This window comes from Eptesicus fuscus, chromosome 13 (assembly GCF_027574615.1).
Source record: "Eptesicus fuscus isolate TK198812 chromosome 13, DD_ASM_mEF_20220401, whole genome shotgun sequence".
NCBI classification, from domain to species: Eukaryota; Metazoa; Chordata; class Mammalia; order Chiroptera; family Vespertilionidae; genus Eptesicus; species Eptesicus fuscus.
In genome coordinates, this window is record NC_072485.1 from 53413885 (window position 1) to 53440742 (window position 26858).

Genomic DNA, 26858 nt, shown 5'->3' on the forward strand with positions numbered 1-26858 from the left:
CATTACCCACAAGGGAGGTGGTGGTCTAGGGCAGAGGGAAGAGAAGCTTTTATTTTTTTGGTTTTGCTTCTCATTGTTTGGACTTTTCTGAGAGATGTAGTCCCATGTGATTTGTATAATCATAGAAATATAAGGAATAAAGAGCTAAAAAAATTACCGCTAAAATTAATGTGGCTCATTGAAGTCCAAAAAGATATGTATGACAGGACAGTTTAAGAAACTAGTAATTAGCCGAAACCGGTTTGGCTCAGTGGATGGAGCATCGGCCTGCGGACTGAATGGTCCCAGGTTCGATTCTGGTCAAGGGCATGTACCTTGGTTGTGGACGCATACCCAGTGGGGAGTGTGCAGGAGGCAGCTGATCGATGTTTTAGTGTGCAGGAGGCAGCTGATCGATGTTTCTCTCTCATTGATGTTTCTAACTCTCTATGCTTCTCCCTTCCTCTCTGTAAAAAATCAATAAAACATATTAAAAAAAAAAAAGAAACTAGTAATCAGAAACAATCGTGCGAAGGACTTTGTCAATATTCACCTAGTATTTTCATGCCACTGGGCTAAGGGCTGGGGATACAAAACAGAACAGGAGGATGTTAGTCAGCTTGAATGAAGGGACATGATAGGAAAAATACAGCAGCAGCAGGAGACAGACACGCTGGGGACCGAGCAGGCCAGCCCTGAGCCACAGGCAGGTCTCCACATGGCCCTGGATTGGGCTCTCTAGACCCAGTGCCCAGTGGTGAGCGGGGGGACAGCAGGACCTGGGAAAAGCCTCCCAGTCCCGAACTTCCGTCTCTTTTTGGGGTGAGGCTGATGTCAGGAGAGTCAACATGTTCATTCAATCACTTGAGTGAGGAGCCTTGGCTAGAACTAGTCCATCCACGAGCAAGCCAAGCGCCCAAACTGGCCTAGCTGAATTAATGCTCGCTGAACTCAAAATCGAATTCACAGGGCCTGAAAGGGGAGATAGAGACCTGAAGCTGGGTTCAAAAGCAGGTTACTTTCCATTTATAAAACGTTGAGGGGGGAACCTGGTTGGGCACCGCAGTGAGGGAACGAATGCTGGGCATCTGAGGACTGGACAGGGAGGAAGGAAAACCGCACAGGGCCTTCCTTCTCTCAGCTTTGGGGGCAGAGGCAGTTGTCACCAGGTGGCCTGGTTTTTAAGGACAGAGGGAGCGGGGCCCTAAGGCTGCCTTTCCTGAGGAGGGCCGGGGCCACAGCGATGGGTATCTCCTAGCCTGGCACCTCCTGGATTCACAGTACCTCCTCAGGTGAAGGCTCGATAGCATCTATCTTCAGGAATCAGAGGACGGAAGGAAGGGGGCGGGGCTGTCCCCTGCTGTCTCCGTGAATAGCTAGGAGCCAAGATGGGCCAAGAACCAACGAACACAGATCACTCCAGGGTCTCTGTGAGGGTCTCAAGGTTGGCATTTGTCTCCTCTTGGGGCCGATTTTCCAAATGTAAAACCCTTACAAACATGCCCCAGAATCTGTCTAAAAGCAGAGAGGCGGGAACTGTGGGGAGGCTGGGCATCACAGCCTTGCCGGGGGGAAGGATCCCAGAGGGAGACCTTGGGGAGGTGAGCAGGCTGAGCCCCGGGAGAGGAGAGAAGGCCCTGGGTGGGGGGTCTCCCAAGGAATCAGGGCCCAGGATGGAGAGAGAGCCCCTGAGCCACCTGGAAAAAGAAGGCCCTTCGGTGCTGCTCCTGCAGGGTCTGCTTCAGCTGCGCCACGTCGCTCTCCAGCTTCAGGTATTCGTTCCAGGCATTTTCCATCTCCTGTTGGCCAAGGAAACGCTCTGCCTCTTAGCCGTCCTTGCCCCCAGAAGCCCCATGCACACCTGTGCTCCCGACCACAGCCGCCCGCCAGGGGCAGAGGAAGGGGCCCCGCAGGTCTGGTGGGGCTGGTGAGAGAGACATGGGCTGTCTTCTCACGCACGCGCTGACCTGGCCATCTGCCCTGCCCCCTCCTCCACCCTTGGGGACACTTTGGTGCCCAGGCCTGGCAGAAAGGGGCCTGCACCACATCAGATGGACAGATCAAGTGGAAATTCGAATTAACGCAGATCAGGGAAAAGCCTTGCAGGCCGCTCTGAGGAATCTGGTCCCTTGGGTGTCACTGCAGTCATGCAGGAGTCGCTGATGGAAAGGACCCTAAGGCACCTCTGGACACGTCACCCCTGGACAAGGTAAGCTACTGCCAGGAGGCAGCCTGCTACCCCAAGCCTCTTGCCCCTGGCCGCCGATTCAGTTACAGCCGGGGAGCTGAGGAGAGCAGCCCCCTGCCCAGCCCAGCCGGAGGGAAGTGTGCGCCGCCCTCCCCGGCCTCTACGCACAGTGGACTCTCTGCAGAGCTCCGCCCGGATGTGGACCAGGTCCTCCTGCAGCAACCTCTGCTGGCAGGCGATCTTGTCCAGGTGCTGGGGCTGGTCTCGGTACTGCTCCATCTGTCTGTGCAGCACCTCCAGCACGGACTCCAGCTGGTCCTACCGGGCAAGGGTCCAAGAGCAAGGTCATAAGGACAGTCCCTGGAGGCCTCCCACACACACCAGAAACTAAACAGAGCTGCAAGACCGAACCGCTGACTGAGGGCCAGTGTCCAGCTGGGGCCTGAGAGTCAGGGTCTCTGAATCCATCTCTGACTCTGCCCACTGGGTGGCCTGGGGCAAGTCACCTAACAGCTCTGTGCCTCAGTTCCCTTGTCTACAAAATGCGCACAAGGCTATCAACCCCTCATAGGATCAAGGATGAGGATAAATCAGAGTCGAGGAAAACTCTTTAAGGTCTTAGGACAAAGGGCATGTTATAAGCCTTCAGCATCACAAATATAACACCTGGTAAAATGCAATAAAGAAAAAAATTCACACTAAGTGTCTAAGAGACCAAACATTGGTGCCCCCCAACTCTGCCCGGCCCATTCCTGCCCTTCCATCCAGACTTGCTTCCTCCATAGCCCAGATCCTAGGGGGCCCTCCTCTCCCAGGCTCACCTCACCAGGCCTCCAGGGAGAGGTGGGCCAGAGCAGAATTAAGGGGGTGGGAGGAGGAGGGCAGTGGTATTAGGTCAAGGTCTCCCTATAAGGTTTCCTCCAGGTTCAGAAAGAACTCCTCCCCTCCCACCCCCCAAGAAACACCCTTTAAACCCAAAGACATTGCTCTGGATAAACAAACATCTGTTGTTCGACACCATCCTGTCTATGGCTGTGAAAAGACAAACCCCTACCCCACCCAGTCTAAGATTATGCAAAACTGATACATACCTTGTTCTCCTTGAGGGCGCGTATCTTGTCTTCCAAGTCCTGGAGGATCCTGTCTTGTTCACAGAAGATGCTCAGTTTGACCTGTAAGCAAGAAGAGGTTGGAGAGGGCCTGGGATGATGAGGAAAGGGCATGGCCTTGGAGTGCAAACAGGAAGCCTCCGGCTACAGAACGCTCCAAACCTTCCTGACGCTGCCCACCCCGGGGCTGGGGACAGCAGGCAGCCGAGGGGAGCGAGCGGTCAGCTACCACTCAGTTCACTCACGTCAATGTCGCTCTCGGCAATCTTCATTGGTTTCAGGCTTCGATCCTTGAGAAGGTCCCGGCCTGTCATCTGCGAGGTGAACAAGTTGAAGGAGATTTAACCACAGGGTTTGGGTCCCAAACTCCAGAAGGAAAGCGAGCCCCACGGTGGATGGGGGTGGAAGTCTTGGCCGCGGCAGGGAGGGTCGCAACACATTTCCCATCCCTCCCTGACCCCTACAAAGCTAAACCTAACTCTTTAGCCTATGTGTTCATTTCCCTAAATGTCATTTCTTGCCAAACTGAGGCAACACCCGCTTCCTTTTCACGCCCATTTCATTTTAGGAAGAAACTGAAACCTTTTCAAGGTTCTAGTAGCACTTGTAAATTCCTCAAACTAAAGGGAATGCAGATATTCAAATTATAGCATCATCAACTGCAGCAGTTCCTGTTTGCTCAAAATCAGTATGAGTCTTGGAAGATTTGCCACTGGTAAGAGAGCTTTCCTACTGAATCTGGAGTCAAACACAAGTGACTGAAGTCCAGGGCAGTGGGGTGGGTGGACCAGGAGGAACGAGCAAATCCCCGGGACAACGTGAAGCCTTCGTTTCAGGAAGAGTCTGAGTAGCCCACCTCCCCAGGAGCAAGGTCAGCCTTCCGCACTCTTAACTATCTGAGAAGAGGACCCGGCCAAGGGAAGAAGGAACCTGGCTAATTCCTGGTTGGGGTTTTCAGTGGATCCTGAAATAACTGGTGTTATTACTTGTATATTACCCCATCCTCTTAAGACAGGAAGCCACAAAGCAATAAACAAAAATCACCCAAACTTATGGGCAGGTGGAATTTCACATTTCCCAACCCCCCTTGACCCCACGTGGCCAACACGTTTCCCATCCCTCCCTGACCCCTACGAAGCTAAACCTAACTCTTTAGCCTATGTTTTCATTTCCCTAAATGCCATTTCTTGCCAAAAGCTGTGTGGGGGTGGGGGGGAGGGGAGGGTTTAAACAGGCGCCCTCCCCCTATGGCCAAGCCATGGGCAGGAACTGCCAAGTTGAATGTGCCCCCGTAGGGAACTCCATTTTGCAGATCCACCAGGGAAACAGGGAGTAGCTAACCATGGCCAAGACAGGTGGTGGTGTGTCCCAGTGTGGATGGACAGACAGCTGCTGGGGAGATGGCCCTCGCTTTCTCCCTACGCCATCTGGGAGGTCCAGTAAGTTTGTGAATGTGAATCAGAAGCAGAAATATATTGGCAAGCATTTCCCTCAGAACTCAAGCCCTGCCCGCCCTCCCCCCACGATGTCCAACTGTCCTATATTCCCTTCTTCTTGACAATCATTATCAGCAAAGGTCAAGGTCAAAGGAGAATGCCTTCTCCATCCATGCCTTGGCCTGAGGACTGAGTCTGGCTGCAGACCCGCCCGCACCCATCCCCAGGCTCCCTTTGGTCACACAGCAGAGGGCAGGGACCACTTATTTATCTCAGTCAAGTCAGCCCTGAATACAAGGCCTGGCACTGAAGGGCGCTCGGCAAAGGCTCCTTGCATTGCAAGTAGGCCAAAGGGAAATACTTGTACGTCAGTGCTGTCGAGTTCCTGGGGAAAAAATGGATCTCCAGCCAAATTCTGCTCTTCAAACTGACAGGTTATGTGTACATACACGTATACACACAGTCACGGAACACACCGACTCCAGCAACAATCCACAAACAAACAGGCAGAAGGGGAGAGGGAGGCGGTGGAGTTAATCCTGGTGAACCACAGACGGCTGAACTTCCCGGGCAGGACTTGGGCCTTTAAACTCAGGGGAACCCAGCAGGGGATGCAGTAGAGCCTTCACTCTGCGCCCCAGTCCTTCGTCAAAGCAGAGGGCAGAGCTTGTCTACCCTCCACGGGGCTGACACCCGGCTCATTTCCCAGGAAGAAATCATGTTCAAAGTGAGATATGCTTTGGGGACTTTTCCTCCCGGCAAAACTCTTCCCCATTTATCACTGAAGCTTTTTACAGATGATATCTTTTCGATACTGAAATAGCCAGGCAGAGAATCTAATTGAGCGATGCCTCGTTTATCCAGCACCGCCAGGAATTAAGTGAGGGATTGCACACGAAAAGGGCATTTTGAGGAAGCCGAGCCTCTTAAATTTTTTTGGTGGAAAGCTTACGGAAAGTATGCCCTTCACTGCCTTCACAGAATGATGACTATATAGTCAACCTTTTATGGGGGGGATGATCAATCATTATAAAAAAATCAGTAATACAGAATTTCTTAGGAGCTATTGGCCCTTGATTAGGTGCCCCCAAATTCCTGTGACTTCATGTCCGTTTTAGATTGACATGTGATGTTTCTTTTCTCTCTTGGGGTATTAGCACTCCTTCTTTTCAAAGAAGTAACCTTCCCCGGTCCCCTTTCCATGTGCTGCTCTTCAGGTGCTGGGAGTTAGGAGTTCGAACTCGGACTGAGTCTCTCAGGATTAGAAATTCAATGCAGGTGACATTCTTGCTGTTTTCCCCGCCTCCCCGCCTCTAGCTGGGTTTGGCGCCCTTCCAGGGAGATGCTCCCACAACGAAGGGCCTCAGTACGGCAGATGAAATGTGCTGTCTCCCCTCACTAGGAGCTAACCTAATTAGGGGTGACTGTCAGGACTGTGACCCATTTTTCTCTGCATCCTCAAAGCCCAGCCCGGGCCCGTCACACTGAGGATCTTCGGGAAATGTTTGCCTCGTGAGTCTGTGGTTGTAACAAAACCAGGCGAGCTGGCTGTGCCCAGGGCCCAAGCCCTGAGTCAAGGCCACCGGTTTTAGAGCTGGGCTTTGTGATCGTGTTCACACAGCTCGGAGGCCCTTTCAGCTTCTGAATGTAGCTGTCCCGGAGCGCCGAGACGACTATGAAATCCCCACAAGAAGTGTCTGACATCCACTTTTCCTTTTAAAACTGTGCTTTGTGTTGGCAATGTCTAAATCCACCGACAACATCAAGCGTGGGCTGAAATGGTGCCTGCATCAGAAAGGCACTGCAGGTGGCCCAGCCATCCTACCCCCTCCCCCACCTCCCAGGACACCTCTTCTCAGGGCTCAGGATGACGAGGCGTGGCCCCTGCTTCCCAACCTGCATCCTCCCTTGAAAGCGACAAAAGCTGGCCGTGATAAGGCACAGCTTCTGCATCAGTCGACGCGAGGGGTGGGAGGCCCTATTTCGTTCTAGTCCAGCTCCAGACCTCAGCACCCTGCCCCGAGGAAGAGCCACCGTAATGCAGGCCCACGGTGGGATCTGAGGACACCCAGCTCCTCCAAGATGACCCCGAACAACCGCTCCCTCCCAAGGCTCATGCTCGACTACCCAGGCCATGCCGGTCTCTGTCTAGGCCAGGCCTCGCTGTGGAGGCAGGTGAGGGAGGATGGGACATGACACAAGCTGGAAGCAAAGCTGGCGAGCCCCCCCACCCCTGCCCCCACCCCGCCCCCCTGTGGCAGCACAAAAGATGGAATCACAGGACAGTACGGATGAGAGGCTCAGCCTGGTGCACCAGCCAAAATGCTGACAGGAGCTTAACAGAAAGGAAAGAAACGGAAATGACTTGCAGGAAGCCTGGGGTGGTGAGGAGAGCCCCTGGTTAAGCACGTGATGGAATCGGGCGCTGAGCCAGAAGCATGGAATGGCCCCGCCTGGAGACACGGGTCAGATCATCTTACGCGTCTCCTGGGCCGCCAGCCCTGTGCTGACTTCTTCAGCACTCTGTAAAGCACGTTGATCAAAGGTTCGTTATTTTTTATCTGTTCCAAACAGAAAGGTAAATACAACAAAACGTCACAGGTGAGACATCAAACAACACTTGAAGGAGCCAGAATTTGGGGAACGGGCAACGGGACCCTGAAGGAGGATGTGTTATGTGTGGTCCAGTGACTGGGACTCAGTCCTCGTGCTGGCTTCCCAGCGGGCGGGCCTTTCTGGAGTTCAGTTCCCTCGTCTATAAGCCTGGGGATGATGAGCTCTGCCTGAAGGGCCTCCGTGCAGGCTAGCTTACGTGAGAGCCGAGTTCAGTGCCCACTTGAACCTGGGTTCTGCCACAGAAGGCAAGAGGCAACTTTGCTTTCTCCTCCGTCCTCCCTCACCACAGACTGTCATTTAGAGGGGGGCCATCGTTAGTCCCGCAGACCCTCGCCTCCACGCTGTGCTGCATCTGCATCGAAGTCACTACGTCTCACCCACGATCCCGATGCTTGCAGCCGCTTTGAGGGAGGACTGTCCTCACCGGCTCAGGCAGTGGGTCTCACCCCTGGCTGGAGCACTGGAATGACTCAGAAACTTGAACGGATACTGATGCCTGAGTCTCAGTCTAAGAGACTCGAATGTAGCTGGCTTGGGGTGGGGCCTGGGCATTGGGATGTTCAAAAGCCCTCCTGGGGGATTCTAATGTGCAGCCAGGATTGGGAACGTCTCCAAAAACAGTGGCTCTTAAACGTTACGGTGCTTCAAAATTACCCGGAGGGCTTGTTAATACAGGGGTGGGCAAAAGCAGTTTACAGTTGTGAGTAACCTTCTGTGTTACGAAAGCTACAACCTGCCTATCTTTCTCTATACGAACAACTGTAAGCCTACCTTCCCCATCCCTGTACACAGATTTGCTGGGCCCCACCCCCAGCGGCTCTCACCGAGCTGGAGCTGGTCTGGGGTAGGCCTCGGGCCTCAGGATTTTGCATACCCAGCCAATTCCCAGGTGTTGCTGATGCCGCCGGTCTGGCATCACACTTCCAGAGCCAGTGCTTTGAAACAATATCCCTCAACCGTGGCTACACATTAGAAACACTGAGGGAGATTTTGTTTGTTTGTTTTTAAGAGCAATTACCTTAGAGCAATCAATTCAATCAGAGCCGCTGCAGTGGTCGGCAAACTCATTAGTCAACAGAGCCAAATATCAACAGTACAACGATTGACATTTCTTTTGAGAGCCAAATCTTTTAAACGTAAACTTCTTCTAACGCCACTTCTTCAAAATAGACTCGCCCAGGCCGTGGTATTTTGTGGAAGAGCCACACTCAAGGGGCCAAAGAGCCGCATGTGGCTCTCGAGCCGCAGTTTGCCGACCACGGCGCTAAGGGATGGGACCCAAGCAGTGATGCTCAATTAAAGAGCTCCCGGGTTGTTCGGGCTCAGGGCCAGAGTTAATAATCTCTTCTCCAGAACAACGGACCTCAGACTTCATATGCACAAGAAGTGCCCCAAAGCTTGCTGCTTAAAAAAGACAGAATTCTGGGCCCCATCTCCAGAGATTCTAATTCAGCAGAACCCCAGACCTGCAATGATTTACCACGCTCCCAGGGGGCCCTGCAGCAGGTGGTGTCCCAGGCCAGACTGAGGAACTTTGCTCTGGATGCTGACTGTGGGAACAGACCTGAACAGGGAGGCCCTGATCACAGGCTCAAACCGTCAGGAAGGGCCTGGGGGCCGGGCACCTGGAGCCACTGGTGACATGCCCCTCACCAGGGACAAGCGCCTTTCTGGAGCCGACTGCTACCTACTCTACCTACAAAGGCATCAGCGGAGCAGCTGGCAGACACCCGCCCCTCTGCCTCCCGGCCCAGCTGTGCTTCACGGCTGCGTAAAAACAGCTCAAGCTGTCAACAACAGGGAACCCCCACGCCCCTCTGCAGACCCGGGGGCTGGGGTAGGGTCTTGAAGTGCAGAACTCCAATGCCAGAAGTACAATTCGAGAATACACCTTTAGGGCAGGTGAAGTGCGTGGTGCACAGAAGGAAGACGGCAGGTATGGGTTTGAATCCCAGCCGTGTGACTGCAGAAGCTACTTCTCTGATACGTGCGTTCCTGGTTGATAAGGTGGGGATAGTAATTCCTATTGGCGTTGCTCAGGGATGCCGAGAGGATTGAGATAAGAACACCAGGTGCCCAAACACTGCCAGGCAGAGGCAGACGCCTAATCTACGGGGAGCCCTTTCCACCCTGGCACCGCCAGGGAAAACGCCAGAGAAGTAAACATTTCCCAGAAGAACATTCAACAAGGTGTCTTCTAAGACAGTGGAGTGCACCTCCGTGGGATCGCGTGGCACCGTAGCAGGAATGCTCATTTCAGGAAGAAAAAAAAACTCCACGTCACCACACCCTGATTCCGGAAGCTGACCATCGCTGATGGGGTGGGAGGGGGCGGGGGAGGGATGATGTGCTCTGGATCCTTAAGGCAGAGACGAGGGGGACTCTAGGCCAACCTCCTTCCTCTCCCCAAAGGACCCAGCAGGGACCTCTCACAAGGAGCCGGTGACAGTGGGGATTGTGCCTGTCTGATCTCCATGCCCGGGCCCATTCAATTGTGTCCACAGAGGCCCTCATCCTAGGGGCCCCCGCCGGACTCAGCGTCCGCCCATTTTGTCTAGCACGCCACGGAACCTCAGGAGCCAGCGGCCTCAGGGTGCTCCTGACCCAGCCGCTCCTCCCACCCAGTGCTCCTCTGGCCCCAGCTGCGCCGTGGTGGGGAGTTCACCGTGAGCTGAGGTGGCCCTTTGAGAAAAGTCTTTCTCCTACTAAACGGAAACCATCTACTGATAGCTACTCTCCACTTGTCCTAATTCCCCTTAGGCCCCCAGGAGGCACCTGGTAATATTTCTCTCTGTCTCCCCTGACTTGACCTAACCTCTGACCATTCTGCACTGGAGCTGTGCTAGCCGCTGTGTTTCTTGCTTCTGCCCAGCATGCCCTCCCTGAGGGACCTCGCCTTCACCCCGAGGGGAGGCGAGGCCGGGAGGAAATGAACCTGGATTTGCAGATGGCTACCTTCCCTGGCCATGTGGAGGCAGCCTGCACACTAAGGAAGGCAGACCAGTGACAACATGGTCTAAGCCCGGGGAATGTAACCCCTGTAACGTATTTTCCCTTTTCGGCTTGGTAGGTTGAGGTGGGTTTCAGACACTTGCCAACGAAAGCATCCCACCTATACACTACTCAGCCATGGTTTGCAGGTCCTCAGCACCTCTCCTTTGAATCCAGCCCTTCCCTCATCTGGGAACCCTGTACCCCAGTGGGGTCAGAGCAGAGCAGGCCTGCTGCCTCCCCGATATGGGCACCCTGTCCCTTGGAGGCAGGCCAAGGTGGTGCCTGCTTTTCCCGCAGCCACGCCAGACGGATGACTCACACGCAGCATAAATCGCTCCGCCCCCCCGCCCCCCCCCCCCCGCCAGCATCTCTTCCCACGCGGGCCTCTGGTCCATTGATCGAGGGGACTAGTTCTCCGAGAGGAGCCAGCAACTGGAGCAACATCCACAAGACCAGGGGAGGCCGGGCATCAGCTGTCGTCCATGACCAACAGCGACAACTTCCAATTGCTAATGTTCTGGGCACACACAGCTCCCAGGCAGTGAAACACCCCAAGGACACACCTTGCCTCCATCACATCAAACACATTTCCTGGCACAATGACCCCCAGTTCGGTTCCATAAAACACTTAACTCCTCCGGGTGCACAGTGGTAGACGGAGATTTTTAGGAAAGTCTGGGAGGAAAGGTGATTAAGAGCATGAGCTCCAGAGTCAGAGCAACACATAAGTACTGACTCCCCAGCACCTGCTCATGTGGCTTTGAGAAAGTCATTTCTCTCTCAGAGCTTCAGTCTATACGAAATAATCCGTCACCTCCCTCCCAGGACTGCTGAGGGGCTCACAAACTTAATCGGAGCAAAGCACAGGGGCCGGCACGCATGACACCCTGAATTGTCTTTCAGCTTCTCTTGCGAGTCAGGACACACAGGGCCTCCTGGCTTGGCTCTGCTATCCCGTGCCTCAGTTTCCCTCTCTCTAGACCCCCTTTAACACCAATCCTACAGTCTGGGCCGGATCTTTACTCCAGGACAACTGTGCGTTTCGGCTCTCCCCCACAAACAGGGGTCAGAAGACAGCTATTCCGAGGCTTCTGGCCCAGGCACTTCATTAAGTTCCTCTCGCCCTGTGCACCGAGCGTGGCGAAGGGTGTCACACACACCTGTGCGGCTGCCGGGCTGAGCCTCTGCCACAGGCCGAGGACGTGGATGCTCTACGAATCCTTCTGTGCCGACAGCACGGCCCCAGAACAGGGGTGAGAAGACACAGCGACATGGTGGCTGGCGTCAGGAAGGCCAGGGACCAGGGATGTGGGGGCACACGTGGCAGATGGAGGCCAGGGGCTGTGGACCTCCCCCGGTCGGGTGGGGGTGGTGGGCGTGGTGGAAGGACTCCGCTCCGTCCCATCAGGGCACGGGAGCACGGGCTGGGGAGCACGGTTAGCCCACGCCCACGTCTGAGCACTCTGTACCCTGAGGCATTACTGCCACACTTAGAATACTCGTTCACGCCACGTGCACTAGAAAATGCCCTGGTTTTGAGAGAACCCCGTTTTGCTCGTGTCCAAAAACCAAGTCAGACTTCTATTCATTGCACCTTCCTTCCGGAAGCCTGAGACAGAAGCATGAACGAGCTACCTCCACTTCCTGAGGCCAAGGCCGCACCACCCTCACCTGGCTCTCCTTGGCTCCCTCCATCCCCTTCCCTTTCATCTCAGCCAACCCAAATATTCTGGCTCTTCCAGGCTCCACCCACATGCCACCTCCTCGGGAGCCTTCCCAGCATGGCAGCCCACGGAGAGCCTCATTATCTCCGCTCTGAGCACTGGGCCACATCTTTGTACACAAGTCTGTTATTTGGGGATGTTTTCTTTCCCCAACCCAGAGAGCCTCGATTTTACGCTTGCACCTCCCCTAGGTTTCTCCAGAGCCGAGTACACAGCAAGTGCTCACTAGATACAGAAGTTAATTAGTTGATTTCTAAACAGGCTGCCATAGGGCCTGATGTTCGCAGCCCGCTTCTCCAAGGCTGGATGACAATCCCCGTTAAAAACCTCTCAAGCCAGGTACCCCGGAGACTGGAGGAGGCATGCGCCTGGGTGCCCGCCCGCCTCTCACGCCCGCAGTTAACTAAAGGTCACAGTCCTTCCGTCTGTTTCACGGCTCAGCCACAGGAAGTGCCGTCACAGTGGGAGCTTTCAGAGAGCCCGGCGAATGCCACGGCAGCCGCTGCCAGGCAGTGCCTCTCGGTGCCACGGCTTCCTCGGGCTCTCTGTGCCACGGAGGCTGATTGGAGCCCGGAGCTTTATCACCAGTGACGGTCTCCTAACTGGGGGTGGGAGAGACGGCACCCCTCAGAGCCACGTAATTCCACATGGAACCGTCTCCCCAGCAGCGAACAATCCGCCGGCCTGCTTGTGACCAAAAGCACACACCAGGGGCTTCTCGGAAGCAAACTCAGCCCCACCCCACGGCAGGCTCTGAAGAAGCAGCCGGGGATGACTTGGAGGGACCTCTGGGTTCTGACCAAGGACAGGAAGAGATCCGAATCCTGTGGTCTCATTCGGTCAGACAAGACACCTCACGGCAGAATTCACAAGAAACTAAGCGCAGAATCTGAGGCTGTAAGAAATAAAATGCCTCTGATCAGACCGCAGCCGTCTCCATTTGGGACCCAAGTTTGATCAGACCTGCACTGTCTTTGGTTTGGGCTTGGCTACGACGGAGCGGACACGCTCCGTCAGGTGAGTGTCCAGGGGACGCGAACCCCTGAGGTGGCTCACCTTTAGGTCCAGGTATTCCAGGTCTTTCTTCAGCTGGAGGTAGGTATCATCGGCCTTCAAAGGAAGCACAGAGAACCCAGTTACGAACAGCCAGGGCTTCCATAACTCAGGGCGTCATGAGTGATTTACACTGCACAGCATCGGGGACGGGGACCACAGCAGACCAACACTTCCCGGGCCACAGAGGAAGCACAAATGTCTTGGTGCAGCTTGGAGCCCGCTCTCAGCATGATGGATCTTGCAGGTCGCTGTGGGGAAAGCCAGCTTGTCCCCTCAACAGCTGAGGGGGCAGTTTGATGGCAAGGAGGGGGACGGCACACATCCCACCAGAAGGCTAGGACAGCATGCCACGGAGGCGGAGGTGATCTCCTGAGACAACTACAGAGGTCCACCCGGGAGAGGACACGCCACACCTGAGCTCGGGGCCCATCGATGGCCAGTGCTCCAAATTTTGTCATCAAACCTTTGCACGGAGTTAGTTATTCACATGCATGAAGCAAAATGATCCATGACTGGTATGGGTAAATGCCTGGAACAGATGGCCCAGGGATGTCCTTTGACCTTGGCTTTCAGAATAATAAACACCAGTAGCCACTGGAAGTTTCCTGGAAGTTCTGGCTTCCTTGCTCAGCGTGGCGCCAGAGTGACCACATCAGGAGCTACCTGAGGGAGGGCCAGTGTCAGACCTCTCAGCTCGCATTGTCTCCGACAGGGCCGAGTTCTTCAGAATAATTACCAGGAAAAGTGAGAATAAGGAAAAGACTGCTCTCCTAGGACTTGTGCTTCCCATGCAGTAGGTCCCGGACGCTAACTGTGAGGCAGAGAGGTTTCAAAAGCAGCCCAGGCACCTTCCCGGCAGACCAAGAGGCCTCCAGCAAGCCGAGGCGAGCGTGGCTGGGCAGATGGTCCGTTTACAGCTCTGACGTAAAACACACACACAAAGGAACAATGCGACACATTCGGGCAGTGCTTTTAAGCATGAGAAGGCCTGAAGGACCATTGCCAGGGACACTAATTATCAAGATCTTCTTTCTGTCCCTAAACCGTCCCTTTCCCCTTCCCCAGTTCCTTAATCAGCCCAGTTCCTACACACTTCCTTCTTTTTTATTGTTGGTCCCTCTACACTTTCCACAGCAGTAAGAAGGACAGAGCAATGCTATTAAATCATTAATAAATTATTAATAAGTTAATGTTATTATAATAAATGCTATTAAAAAAAAACACACACCCACATTCTCAACTTAGGGTTTTTGTAAGTGTTCCCTTACTTTCCTTCTTCCCAGTACATTTCCCGAGTGCCTCAGGTCCCACTGAAACAGGACAAGGAAGGAAGGAAGGCGACAATCCCGTCGCCCTCTGCATCTGTCTTCTGCCGATATCTGTGCAACTCAGGGGGACCGGTCCTGTCTGCACCAGCATCTTCTTTAAGCTGCTCCAGATGCTGGGAGGGCAACCGCCTGGACACTGTGCAGGCAGGTCCTGGGCTTTGGATGTAACCGAGGGATCCCAGGCAAGTCACTTCCCTTCTTGATCCACTGCCTGCTGTGCGCTAACAATTCCTGCCTACCTACCCTCTCCCAGGTCACTGTGAGGCTCACCAGGCTAAGGGATGTGAGGCTGCCTGGTCCATCGGCTGGGCACTCTGCCTTCTCCCTCCAGGCTGGCACACACCTGCAGGCACCCAGGAGTACCCACGGTGGTAACAAGGACGACAGCCAGCACAGCCCCTCGGACATGGCCACACACCAGCCTGCCAGCCACCACTCACAGCCAGAGAAGCCACAGCTCGGGGCCCTCACACCACATGCAGCCTCCTCCCCGGTGCCCGTGCACGGGGGCCCACCACCGTGGCGCAGTGTCCGGCAGTCGCATCCAGAAGCAAACAGGCAGGGAACGAGGGAGAGAGCCAGACACAGCGAGTACAGACCAGAGCGCGGCACGAGGGAACACGGGCCAGCACGTCACGCCCTTGCCTCCGGGGTGGCCCCCGGCCCCCAGAGACCTGGGGTGCTGACCTGGCAGGTGGGAAAGGTCAGCTGGTGCTGCAGTAAGTGGCCCACGGCGAAATCTCGCACACTGGCCAACTTGGCCTGGTGCCGCCGTAACCGGGTGAGAAGCAGCGAGAGCTCCTCCAGCTGCAGGTGTGCAGACACATCACGAGGAAATTAGCCACCGCAGGAGCGCGCCGCTATAATTACTCTTCGCCCCGTGCTGGGACAGCACGGATGTGACACCATTGGGTAATTACTGCATTAATTCTGTCAGCAGGACAAATAAAGGCACTGGCGGGAAAGGGGCTGCAGGAAGTGCTTTTTCCCCAGAAAACAGCAGCCAGCAGTGGCCCTCACCCAGACTCACACTTTGAAGATGGTTAACCAATCAAAGCCAAGACCAGCAGAGGAGCTAACGAGAGAAGAGCAGGTGGCTGGAAAACACTGTCCCAAAGAGAAGAGCCCACGGTCTCTTCCACTCCCCCAAGCTCTTCATCGGGTCTGGGAAGGACCCCACGCTGGCGGCGTGACCCTGAGCAAGTCATTCGACTTCTCTGAGCCTCAGTTTTCTCATCTCTACATTGGGGGTTGATAACTGCCCTGCAGACTGCATTGGACTGGCTCGGGGGGGGGGGGGGGGGGGAAGAAGCCCCACTTACCGATTACCGATTTTCCGTGTAAACTGGGAGCGCTGACAGTGTGGGTCATGTAACCCATGGAGGGCATGGAGCGTCGGTCCACGTGAGAGGAGTTCTGCAGGTGGGGAGAGAAGAAGTCACACTGAGGGCCGGGCAAGGGGGCGGGGCTAGGGCCAGAACCCCTGCCACTCACTGCCAGGGCAGCCTACCTCAGGCACGTCACCTCTCTGAGCCTCACTCTTCATCTGTAAAATGGGGATGCACCCCTTTCTCACCCGGTTATGACGGTGACCAACTGTGAAAGCCCCTTGACGAGTTAACACTTAAGTTGATTATACACTAGAGGCCCGACGCAGGCAATTCGTGCAAGAGTAGGCCTTCCTTCCCCCAGCTGCCGGCGCCGGCTTCCCCCTGGCACTCGGGGCCCGGGCTTCCCTCGCAGCCCCTCCCTTGTCCAGAAGGACATCTGATCTAATTAGCATATTACGCTTTTATTATTATAGATGATTAAACTGAACACTGACAGCTTTTCCTGCCTTCCAAGCTACAAGGAAGCAGACTTCTAGTTGTCTGGCCCCATGCAAGTTACTCATTTCTTAATGCCTCAAGAGTTCTTATCAGTGAAATGGGCATAATAACAGCACCTACTTCTTTGGGCTGTTGTAAAAATTAAAGTAACTAAGTAACTCCTTTAGCCCTGCACCTGACACCAAAGATTACTGCATAAGTGTGACCTATCATTATTGCAAATTGCTCAAATTTGTGTTCAAACCACGTGAGGCTCCTGGTGCCCTAATGCTGGCCCCCAGCAGCCCTGCAGGACTCCAGAGCCTCACCTTGGTGGTATGGCCCCATGTCTTCCTGGGAGAACTGCCCAACGAGATGTCCACACTCCTCCTCTGGTCCGGTGGCCTCACGGTGACCCTCTCTGCTGGTGTGTGTGGCCGCCGGGGTGGGAAGGCCCGCGGGGGCCCCGGGGGAGGGATGTCCGAGGGAGATGGAGGCACGGAGATAGAGCGCGGCACCTCCAGCATGCTCCGGCTCCGGCCCTGCTCGGGGAACTCCGGGGAGATGGGCGCCGTGGGGCTGCCGTGCCGGAACTGCTGGCGCTGCTGCCACTCGTAGAGCTGCCACACGGTGCCGTCGCGGTGTGCCCGGCGCTCCTCGCTCGACATCTTCAGGTGGCTGGCTCGGTCCTGCGCGTACTTGTAGTCGCTCGGCAGGTTGCGGGGAGGAGGCGAGGAGCTGCCGGAGGGGTGACGGGTGCTCCTGGGAAGCGTCTGGTAGTTTTCCGGGAAGGACAGGGGCTGGCTGGGGCCGTGGCGAGGAAGGGTCTGGTCCGGGGGGAGGCTGAGGAGAGAGGAGGACAGGTCAGATGACGCCAGGGTCTGCAGGCATCTGGAAACACAGCTACGTAAACGTGCACGGCCAGGCCGGTGAGCGAGCCCTGTAAGAACCCCAGAGGACAATCAAAGCGGACATCCAGGACTTCCGTCTCTCGGCAAAGGACTCTAGAGCCATTTCCCCCGTCAGCCTCAGAGTGTCAACCCTCTACCAGGCCGACGTGGCCACCCCACGCCCATCACGTCAAGGGAGGGACCCTGCCTTCTCCTCTCCCACGTAACCCCCGTCAGCTCTTCTGAGACGCTGCCTGTGTCCGGTATCGCCGCTCCAAGTCCTGCAGGGTCCTAATGGACGTGGCTGACATCGGTTCCTTTCTTTTTCTACAACTCTAGTCCCGGGACTGATTAATGAACCCCCCGCCCCCCAAGACAACTTTGAGACCTCCCTCACTGGTTTCCACGCAGTATGCAGTCAAGTGTTCAGATCCAATCCCTGCCGTGCTCCATAAACTTCAATGGCCCCCCCCACTGCCTATGAGATCTAAATCCCTTCGCCTGGTCCTCATAGCTCGCCAGCGCCTGACCCCAACCCACTTTGCAGTCCTGCTGTCTTCTCACTGCTCCCCCGACTGGGACCAGGACTGAGCTGGGGCGAGCCAGGCGTCTCGGGCCCAACAGGCCAGGAGGCCCCCCCTCAGATGCGGCCCTGTAATTACTGGAGCCTGAGAGTGAGAGCTTCCCCCTAATCCCGCCCAGCCTCCTACACCCCTGGGCAACGTCTCATGTGGAAAAGGCAGAGGCCGTCTGACTGGGGTCGAGTCCTAGCTCCAAAGTCCTAGCTCTGGCATCCACTGGCGACGTGACCCTAGGCAGCTTGCCCACTGCTCTGAGGCTCAGCTTCCTGACCTGGAACGTGAGGACAGAATTACCTGCCTCACAGGCTGTTCTGAAGGGTCCACGGGAGAATGCAGGCTCCATGCCTGATGCATAGAAGGCCCTTCACCAGCAGGTGCTCCCTTCCCAGCTATCCTCATTCTCATATTGGTCTTCCCTCCCCCACCTGCATGGGCTCCCAGTGCCCTGTGCACCCTAACTCACTCACTCTCCAGGACACGGTCCGTCCACAGAGGCCTCTGCAGTGCCGCAGCCCTCGGGGCTCTTGCTCTGCTCTGACTTGGTGACTACACAGTCGGTAACTGTTCTGGGGTCCTTGTCATACTTGCAAGACATCTCTTTCCCAGCCGAGCTGCACAGCCATGCAGGGCAGGGCCCGTGTCTGACATTCTGTGGGATTGCCCAGGGTCTGAGAAAGTCTTCATGCATAACCAGCCCTTTAACGAACACGCCAGCACACAAAAGCCGGATACGATTGCGAAAACTACAACCAACCTGCCGTCTTATTCTGCGAAACAAAAATTCAGCAAAGGGCCAAGTGTAGCGATTTATTCAGCCTTAAAAGTCAAACCTGAGAGGCGGCATGCTGTCAACAGAGAACAGGTGTTGGGATCAGACAGGCCTGGGCTGGAGTCCTGACCCTGCCTTTATCTATCAACTTTATCCAGCAAACTTCCATGCAGTGCTCGCCACGAGCAAGAGGCTGTGCGGCAGCATCAGCACCACCAGGCAGTTAGATGGGCAGGTGACCAGGTCCCGCCCAAACCTGCCAAGTCAGAAACTCTGGGGGTGGGGCCTAGCCACCTGTGCTTTAACAAGGCCTCAGGTGGCTAACATTATAATTGTGCTAAAACCATTCTAGTTGTTTTAAAACTCATCTCATTTCATCTCTTCCTTACTATATGCCCTCAGGTGTCATGTATACACCCTCACTTTTCTCACTATAAAGTGGGAACACGAAGAACCATTCAATGGATTGTTGTGAGGATTAGAAATAGTTGTCATACGCCGGGCAGTGTTGCTCAGTGGTTGAGCAATGACCCATGCACTAAGAGGTTGCTGGTCAGGGCTTGATGCCTGGTAAGGGGGGCGTGAAGGAGGCAGCCGATCAATGTTGAATGTTTCTCTCTAATCAATGTTTTTTCCTCTCTCTCCCTCTCCTTCCCTCTCTCTCCAAAATCAATAAAAAACAAATTTTAAACAGAAATAGCTGTCATTCAAAAATGGTAGCTTTCTTCTCCCTTTTCATCGTTACCTTTGCAATTAACAAGAGGTAATGTTGAGATCTCTTCAACCCAGACTTGTCTCGTGTCTGTGTAGCTTGTCTCCTTGCCACTAGGTGGCAGGGTTTGCTGCTGATTTCCCAGCGTCAGAGGGGACCCTGTCTCAGGAAGGGGCCTGAATCCTCTAACCGCGGTGATGGCAGTGGCACAAACCAGGCTGGGCTCCCCCTGGGGAGCTTATGACGTTACTAACCACTGTTCACTCTGCCTCAAGCAAAATGCAAACTATACAAAGCATGTCCTACCTGTGCTCCCACATCCCTTCGGAGTGGCTCTGCAGCCCACCGGCGCCTGCCTGTGTCCCACGGTCAGAGACCCCACTGGGCAGTGCCCCAAAGCCCTCAGCTTGTCCTCTAGCCTATCACTCCCCACCTCCCCACCCCTAGCCGCTGGCCATTTGGAGGCAACCCCAAAGACCCCAGTGCCATGGTGAGCCCTGGTTCCAGAGGAAGGACCAGGAGGTAGGCAGGGCTGTAAGATGACATAAAGGTCACCCTGGGAGCAGCTCTGTTCCAAAAGCAGACCCATCTGCTGGCCCCCAACTCCAGACTGACCCCAAAAAGAGTGCTCAGGGTCTCTTGCCCTCATACCCTGCTCTGTGGCTATGGGGCCTCCCTGTTCCAAAAGGCACCAAAGCAAACAGGATATTCTGACACAGGCTCTATAAAATAGTCTCATCGGAATGTAAAATCAAGTTTTATCATCAATTCCTTATCCAGCAGACCGTTCTCACCCTCACTTCCATATCAACTGTGTAGGACTTTCACTTCCTCCTCTGCTCCTCGCTGATGTCTGAGTCCCTGATTCCACCCCCACCCCTGCCTTTTTTTTATATATATATTTTATTGATTTTTTACGGAGAGGAAGGGAGAGGGAGAGAGAGTTAGAAACATCGATGAGAGAGAAACATCCATCAGCCGCCTCCTGCACACCCCCTACTGGGGATCAAGCCCACAATCCAGGTACATGCCCTTGACCGGAATCGAACCCGGGAACCCTTCAGTCCACGGGCCGGCGCTCTAACCACTGAGCAACACCAGCGAGGGCAACCCACCCCTGCCTTTTTATTTCACAAGTGTGCATTAATTTAAACACCAGCGGATAATAGAAGGCTGGCATTTCAAACCAACCTCTTAGAATGTGCTAAGATTCTAAGGGTACGTCAGTCTGTTCCCCCAAACCATCGTTATAAAGGAGTGTATTGATGTGAAATATAATATATATCTCCAAGTCCTGAAAGAACAGTTATAAACAATTTCTTGTGGTCTAGAGCCACGAACACAAGATCCTAATACAGCCCAACATGCTCAATCTAATGAGATTAGCAAAGTCTTAATCATACACAAAGCAGACATATCCATTGTCTATATTTTCAAATGGAGGCGGTTCCTGCATTAAGCAGCCAGCTCAACTTATTTCTTGACAGTAAGAGATTCCAAATATATTTTCTTAAATATATTTTCAAGAAAAAAAAAACCACACACCACAACTCTGGGAATGCAAGGCTCACTCAGTCCTTTCAAGACAGCAGTGAATGATCAGAGACCAAGTACTTTGCTTACTCAGAAACTGACAGCTTTCTTCCCAAAAGGGTAGTTCATACTCTGCCTTCAATTCCTCACTTTTGCTTTTCAGCCCACTGAGAAGGGCTTCTACCACTAGTCGGAAGCTCTTCTCACCGCGTGCTCAATGACCTCCAAGGTCAACGGACTGTTTTCATCCACAGACCTGATGTCACCCTGCCCCTTAGATAAGAACGGCTCGAACTCCCATCTCACATCCTAGGGACAGGCCAACGCCTTCGCCAGCCACCTCTTATCGGCTGGTGTTGACTTATCCTCCAGCTCCCGATGTGCACCCCACCCCCAAACACAGACCACTGTGTGTAGCAGAATAATGCGGGTTTGTGGGCTGCCAGAAACAGTTACGTGGAGACACTTCACAATGAATAACCTGTAACTGCAGAGCAGTCACTCAGCTTGTGGAATTCCTTTTCCATACCGCTTCTCTGCCAATGCCTTGTGAACCATTCTCAGTGACAGTGCCATGCCAGGCTGCTGCTGAAAGTCCACCAATGGCTTTCACGGGCCTCAGGCTTACATCCAAACTCTCCATCAGGAAATACAGGCTCATCGGGGTCCACCTTTGCCCTTCTTATCTGCCCCGACGCCTGGTTTCTCCTGCTTTTGTCTCCCCCAGCCAGCTCCATACAGACTTCAGTTCCTAAGAGCTGCATAGAAGAGGAAACGGCTAACTTATCATGAGTTTCCCTTTGACCAGTCTTCTCTGCAGTATCTCTCTCCTGCTGCTAACTTCTAAGTATTGGGGTACCCTTTACACGCTGATTGCCCCCAATTAGCATGTCCAACCAGCCCTCAAACCTCAACATCACCATCCACATCTAACTGCCTACATGACATCTGGCCTTGGGTAGCTAATAGGTTTCTCAAACTTATATGTCCAACATGGAAACCCTGGTTTCCCCCAAACAAGTTTCTAAACCCTCCCCACATCAGAACCACCCAGTTATTCAAGTGAAAATTCTAGGGATCCTCCTTGTTCCTCCCTTTCTCTCATCCTGAACTTCCCATTCATTGACAAGCTTTGCTTTTAAGCCTCTAAAATGCACCTCCAGTCTCTTTCTTTCTGTTTCCTTTGTCACGAATCCCGGCCACTACAACAGCCGCCTTCCTCCCCAGGTGCTTTGTGGATTATTAATCACATTATATCACTTACCTCTTAAAACCTTCCAGTGGTATTCCTGTTTGTATTGAGCAAGTAAAACTTATCCTGACCTTTAGCGCATTATATTTAGCTTTTAAAAGTGAGTTTTGCGTATGTACTGGAAGGAAAAGGTCTTAGTCTTAGGCTGTTTCTTTGTGCAACAACTGGAAAGGAGCAAGGTCGTTTGTTTTCATTCTTTTTTTCCCCCAAAGCACAGTCTGCTGTAGTGCACTTTATGTCTGACAGAGATAATATTTCTAAACTAGAGGCCTGGTGCACAAAACTCGTGCACTTGGGGGGGGGGGTGGGGGGTCCCTCAGCCAGACCTGCGCCCTCTCGCAGTCTGGGAGCCCTGGGGGGATGTCCGACTGATGGCTTAGGCCCACTAAACCATCAGTTGGACATCCTTAACATTGCCACGGAGGCAGGAGAGGCACCACTGCCGCTGTGCTCGCCAGCCGTGAGCCCAGCTTCTAACTGAGCGGCGCTCCCCCTGTGGGAGCACACTGACCATCAGGGGCAGCTCCTGCATTGAGTGTCTGCCCCCTGGTGGTTAGTGCACATCATAGTGACCGGTCATTCCACCATTTGGTCGTTTGCATATTAGCTTTTTATTATATACATTTGGAGGTGGTTGGCACTCTTCAGATGGGTATGTACTTTTATTGTAGAATCTTCTCAAAATTAAACTGAACTTATTCAGGTTAAAGCAGTAGATATTGAAAGAGCATACCCTCATAGAGCAACAGAAAGAACTCTGGATTTAAGGTACTTGGGGCTCATAGAAAATAGTCTCCTAAGTTTCAAAGTCCAAATCTGAGAATTACCAAACCCTGTGATTGTGGGGTCCCCTAGTGCTTTTAAATCCAGGAAAAAAAACAATCACCAAAGCCTTGTCTTAATTTTTATTATGTATGTAACTGTGGAACCAGCCTTTAAGGATGGGGCCCACAAGTAATTGATTTGTAACTTCGAAACGAAGAATAGAATATTGTTAGACCATTTAATCCAGCCTTTTGTCTCCTAAAACCTAATGCCCATTGTAGAAAAGCACTAGTATATTAGGACCAACAGAGTTTGGGTTAAAAATAATGAGTGTTTACTCTTATTGGAGCATAAACATGTCAGTATTTTTAGATTTCTGTTAAATCACTCAAAATATTAATTTGAACGTGAAGGGTTTAAATGCTAGAAATCAATCTATCCTTCACTCTCCCAGTATTGTTCACGCCTGTCTCTCGCTGTTTACATGCTCTTCTGCCCAGACTGTTAACACTACATATAGGGGCCCTTTCGGGGCTGATAAATGTAATAATTTAGCTTTTTCATCTAATATTGATCATGACTTCAACATTCCTAAGAACATGGTTCCTTCCATAAATTGGAATTTTAATTATATAAAAACATATAATGTACTAACTTTCTGCCTACTCAGATCTCTTCTCTGTCATGCCCTTATATTTCTTGTTAAGATATATGCTACTTTTTATGCTACTCCTTTTATTATTTTTTATATATATTTTATTGATTTTTTTACAGAGAGGAAGGGAGAGGGATAGAAAGTTAGAAACATCAATGGGAGAGAAACATCCATCAGCCGCCTCCTGCACACCCCCTACTGGGAATGTACCCGCAACCAAGGTACATGCCCTTGACTGGAACCGAACCTGGGACCCTTCAGTCCGCAGGCCGACGCTCTATCCACTGAGCCAAACCGGTTAGGGCTTATGCTACTCCTTTTAGAAACTGAAAATTCTAGTTTCACTCAGTTTTTGTGTTAATAAACATTTTGAATGTGTACCCCTGTATATGTGAACAATTAAATCTTGACCTTTCAAAGTCATAGCTAATAATCAACTTCAAGAGTTGATATCTTTTGACCATTTATACGAGGGTTGCTATTGTATTCTGTACATGGCTGTAAATTATGTGCATTTCTTCCATGTTTATGTTAACTAGCTGAATTTTACTTAAATCGTAAAAAATTTAAAAATTAAAATATACTTATAAAAAAAATCCTTTCCGTGGTTCCCCGTTGCTTTCTCAAATAAAACCCAAATTCCTTACATTAATCTGAGGACCTGCACACTAATCTGAGGACCCAGCTTTCCCAGCTCATTCAGCAGGAAAGTCACTTACAACCACCTTGTCCAGCACCAAGCATAGCAGCACCCTCCCCCGTGTCCTTGAGCAGAGCTTCCGTTTTCCATAAGACACCAAATGTGAACAAACCGACACCTGGTCAGGCCCAGTGGGGATGGGAAAGCATCTCAGCTATGACACAAAAGGCCCTCCTCCTCCCAGTCTGGCCCACAACCATGTCCATCAATTGCTTAGGGGGTTCCACTGTGACTTCACCATCTACCCTCACGACCGTCCAGCTGGACCAGATTAAAGAGGTTACACAACCCGCACATGCGCTCCACACCCACACGCTGGGAAGCAGGCCTGGGCTATTCCCCAGGAGCGCTGCTGCCTGCAGAGCCTGCGGGTGGAGAGCCGGCTCGCCAACAGGGAGAATGAAGTGTGGCAGTCAGCTCATGTTTACCAGGCCGTGGCAGACTCGGCCTGAGCTCTGGTGCTTCCCCGGGTTCTTCTGGCGCAGGGGGCACTTTCTGAATGCACCCAGGCCTCGCTCTCACCTCTACAGTCGGTCATTTGTTTCACAAGCCTGAGGACAGGGAGTGGGGGGGGTTTGCCATCTTTGCAATGAAGGCAAAACACAGGGGCTTCTGGGCACAATGGAAGCTGGGTGACCCTGAATTCTTCACGTTCGTAAATGTGCCCTAATTAATCTAAAATTATAATAAAAGCCGAAACCGGTTTGGCTCAGTGGATAGAGCGTCGGCCTGCGGAATGAAGGGTCCCAGGTTCGATTCCGGTCGAGGGCATGTACCTTGGTTGCGGGCACATCCCCAGTAGGGGGTGTGCAAGAGGCAGCTGATGGATGTTTCTCTCTCATCGATGTTTCTAACTCTCTATCCCTCTCTTTCCTCTCTGTAAAAAATCAATAAAATAGATTTTTTAAAAAAATAAAATTATAATAAAATACAGACAGTGCTTTGCAAATAGCAAGGATTCACGTGCTCTGAATCACTGAAAACTGCTTCTGGAAGGAACGGGCATGGTGAAGCCCAAGGCAGCAGTGCCCAAGTGCCACTCTACGTGCTGGAAGTTAAAAACGGGCCTGCATTTACTCTAGTTTCTATAACTACTTCCCGGATGCAGAGAAGGAGCAGGTAAAGGGAGAAGAGGAGTTACTGACTACAGGCTGACTGTCTCAAAGCGCGCTCCCCGGGGAACAAAGAAGCCTCCTCGTGCTATCTCGCGTGGCTCGGGAGGCCTGCAGGACCGGATCTGAACTCTGGCTTTGCCACATATCTGTGCACCCTGGGCAGGTTCCTTCCCTTCCCCCAGCCTCAGTCTCCTCATCTGTAAATTGGGACTATTCCCCTCCTTGCAGAATTGTTACGGGATTTTTTGAGATAATGGAGGTAGAGAGTTTAAGGCCAGCATTGCCCAGTGCATGCTGGGTAAATGACAGTGACTGTTACTGCGTTATGTTGCTCATAGGCAGCAGCGATTTAGCTCTATTACTGACCTCCTGCCATCCGCCTTCTGGGACTTTGCCCAGTGCTCCACGGGGGCCAGGCTGCCCTTCCTCTGGCTGTGCTTTTCATGGTTGGTCCTGGGAGGAAAGGCCCGCTGGTATCCGCCAGTCCCATTCTGCTCTCCTGGGCCATATGTGATGCCATTCTTCTCTGCCCTCTGGGGCTGGGCCTGCTGGCCTCTCAGGCCACTGGGCAAATCCACGAATAAGGCATCCTCCTCAGCTGGTGAGTACGGGGACCTGGTCTTGCTCCTGTCCCTCCTGCCCTCGGAGGGGTGGGAACGGTACCGTTCTTCCTCTTGCTCCCGCCTCTCGTAGCTGTAGGAGTCCTCGTGGCGGCGATGAGGACAATCCCTCGCATGTCCGGATCCCACGCGGCCACACTCTTGACAGGACTCTGCGTGGTTAACCTGGGGGACCGCCTGCCGCTCCAGCTTCTCCAGGTCCCTGCAACGACAGCAGTACACTCAGCCCGATCCAGACAGCACAGCCGGCAGCCAGTCTCCCCAAAGCACACCCCGGGCACTCACACTACCTCCAGACCTGTGCACGGGCTGTTCCCTCTGCCCGGACCACCTTTTATGCCCAGTCCCTCACTCCACCCACTTAAACGTCTACTCCTTGGAGATCTGACTAAAATGTTACCACCTCCTGGAAGCCACCCCAGCCACATGTACCCAGTCTAGATCAGCACCTTCACCGACTCCATGGTCACCCTGGCCCAACTGGCCCAAGTAGACTGAGTTCCATCAGGCGAGAGGCCCATCTTGCCAAGCATCATATGCCCAGAACTTGTGTGCAGAGACTGTTACAGAACAGGCGCTCTGTAAGCACTCTGAATGAGTAAATGATACAGTGACAGTCTCATACCTTCCCATTGCCATCTGCCTGAGGCGGTCCCGCTTGGACAGAAAGGCTCCTGAGCCCACTGGCTGCCTGCACGGCCCCAAGAACAATGGCAGCGTAAGGAACATTCCCACTATCTGGTACCAGGGGCACAGCAGCGGCTCCGCAAGCTTTGCAGAATTTAGAATGGGGAGGACGGGAGGGGAACACACTCCATCCCAGAAGGACCAGGAAAATTACCAGAGACCCTTGGATGGGGCAGCCAGTGTACGTGTACCCCATGGTGAAAAAGTCCTGGCCTTGAGATCCATCGCTCTTCAAACGGCCAAGCCAGAGATCTCTCCATTTCAGCATGAAAGCATACAATGGAAATGCTGCTGCATTTACTTCTGGGCGGCCAGACCCAGGTGGCCTTGCAACGACCACA

At 53.2% G+C, this 26858-nt stretch overlaps 1 protein-coding gene across 1 annotated transcript in view; it reads right to left on the bottom strand.

Annotated features, from left to right (window-relative positions):
• The window catches only part of PLEKHA7 (pleckstrin homology domain containing A7), a 206336-nt gene that overhangs the window by 19017 nt on the left and 160461 nt on the right, over positions 1 to 26858 (bottom strand). The window contains exons 10-18 of the mRNA XM_054725413.1: positions 25577 to 26032; positions 16568 to 17081; positions 15760 to 15846; positions 15118 to 15237; positions 13103 to 13156; positions 3522 to 3590; positions 3259 to 3339; positions 2336 to 2485; positions 1677 to 1778 (exon numbers count right to left, since the gene is read on the bottom strand). Coding sequence (XP_054581388.1) covers positions 1677 to 1778; positions 2336 to 2485; positions 3259 to 3339; positions 3522 to 3590; positions 13103 to 13156; positions 15118 to 15237; positions 15760 to 15846; positions 16568 to 17081; positions 25577 to 26032 — 1633 coding nt within the window. The remainder of the gene's footprint in view (positions 1 to 1676; positions 1779 to 2335; positions 2486 to 3258; positions 3340 to 3521; positions 3591 to 13102; positions 13157 to 15117; positions 15238 to 15759; positions 15847 to 16567; positions 17082 to 25576; positions 26033 to 26858) is intronic.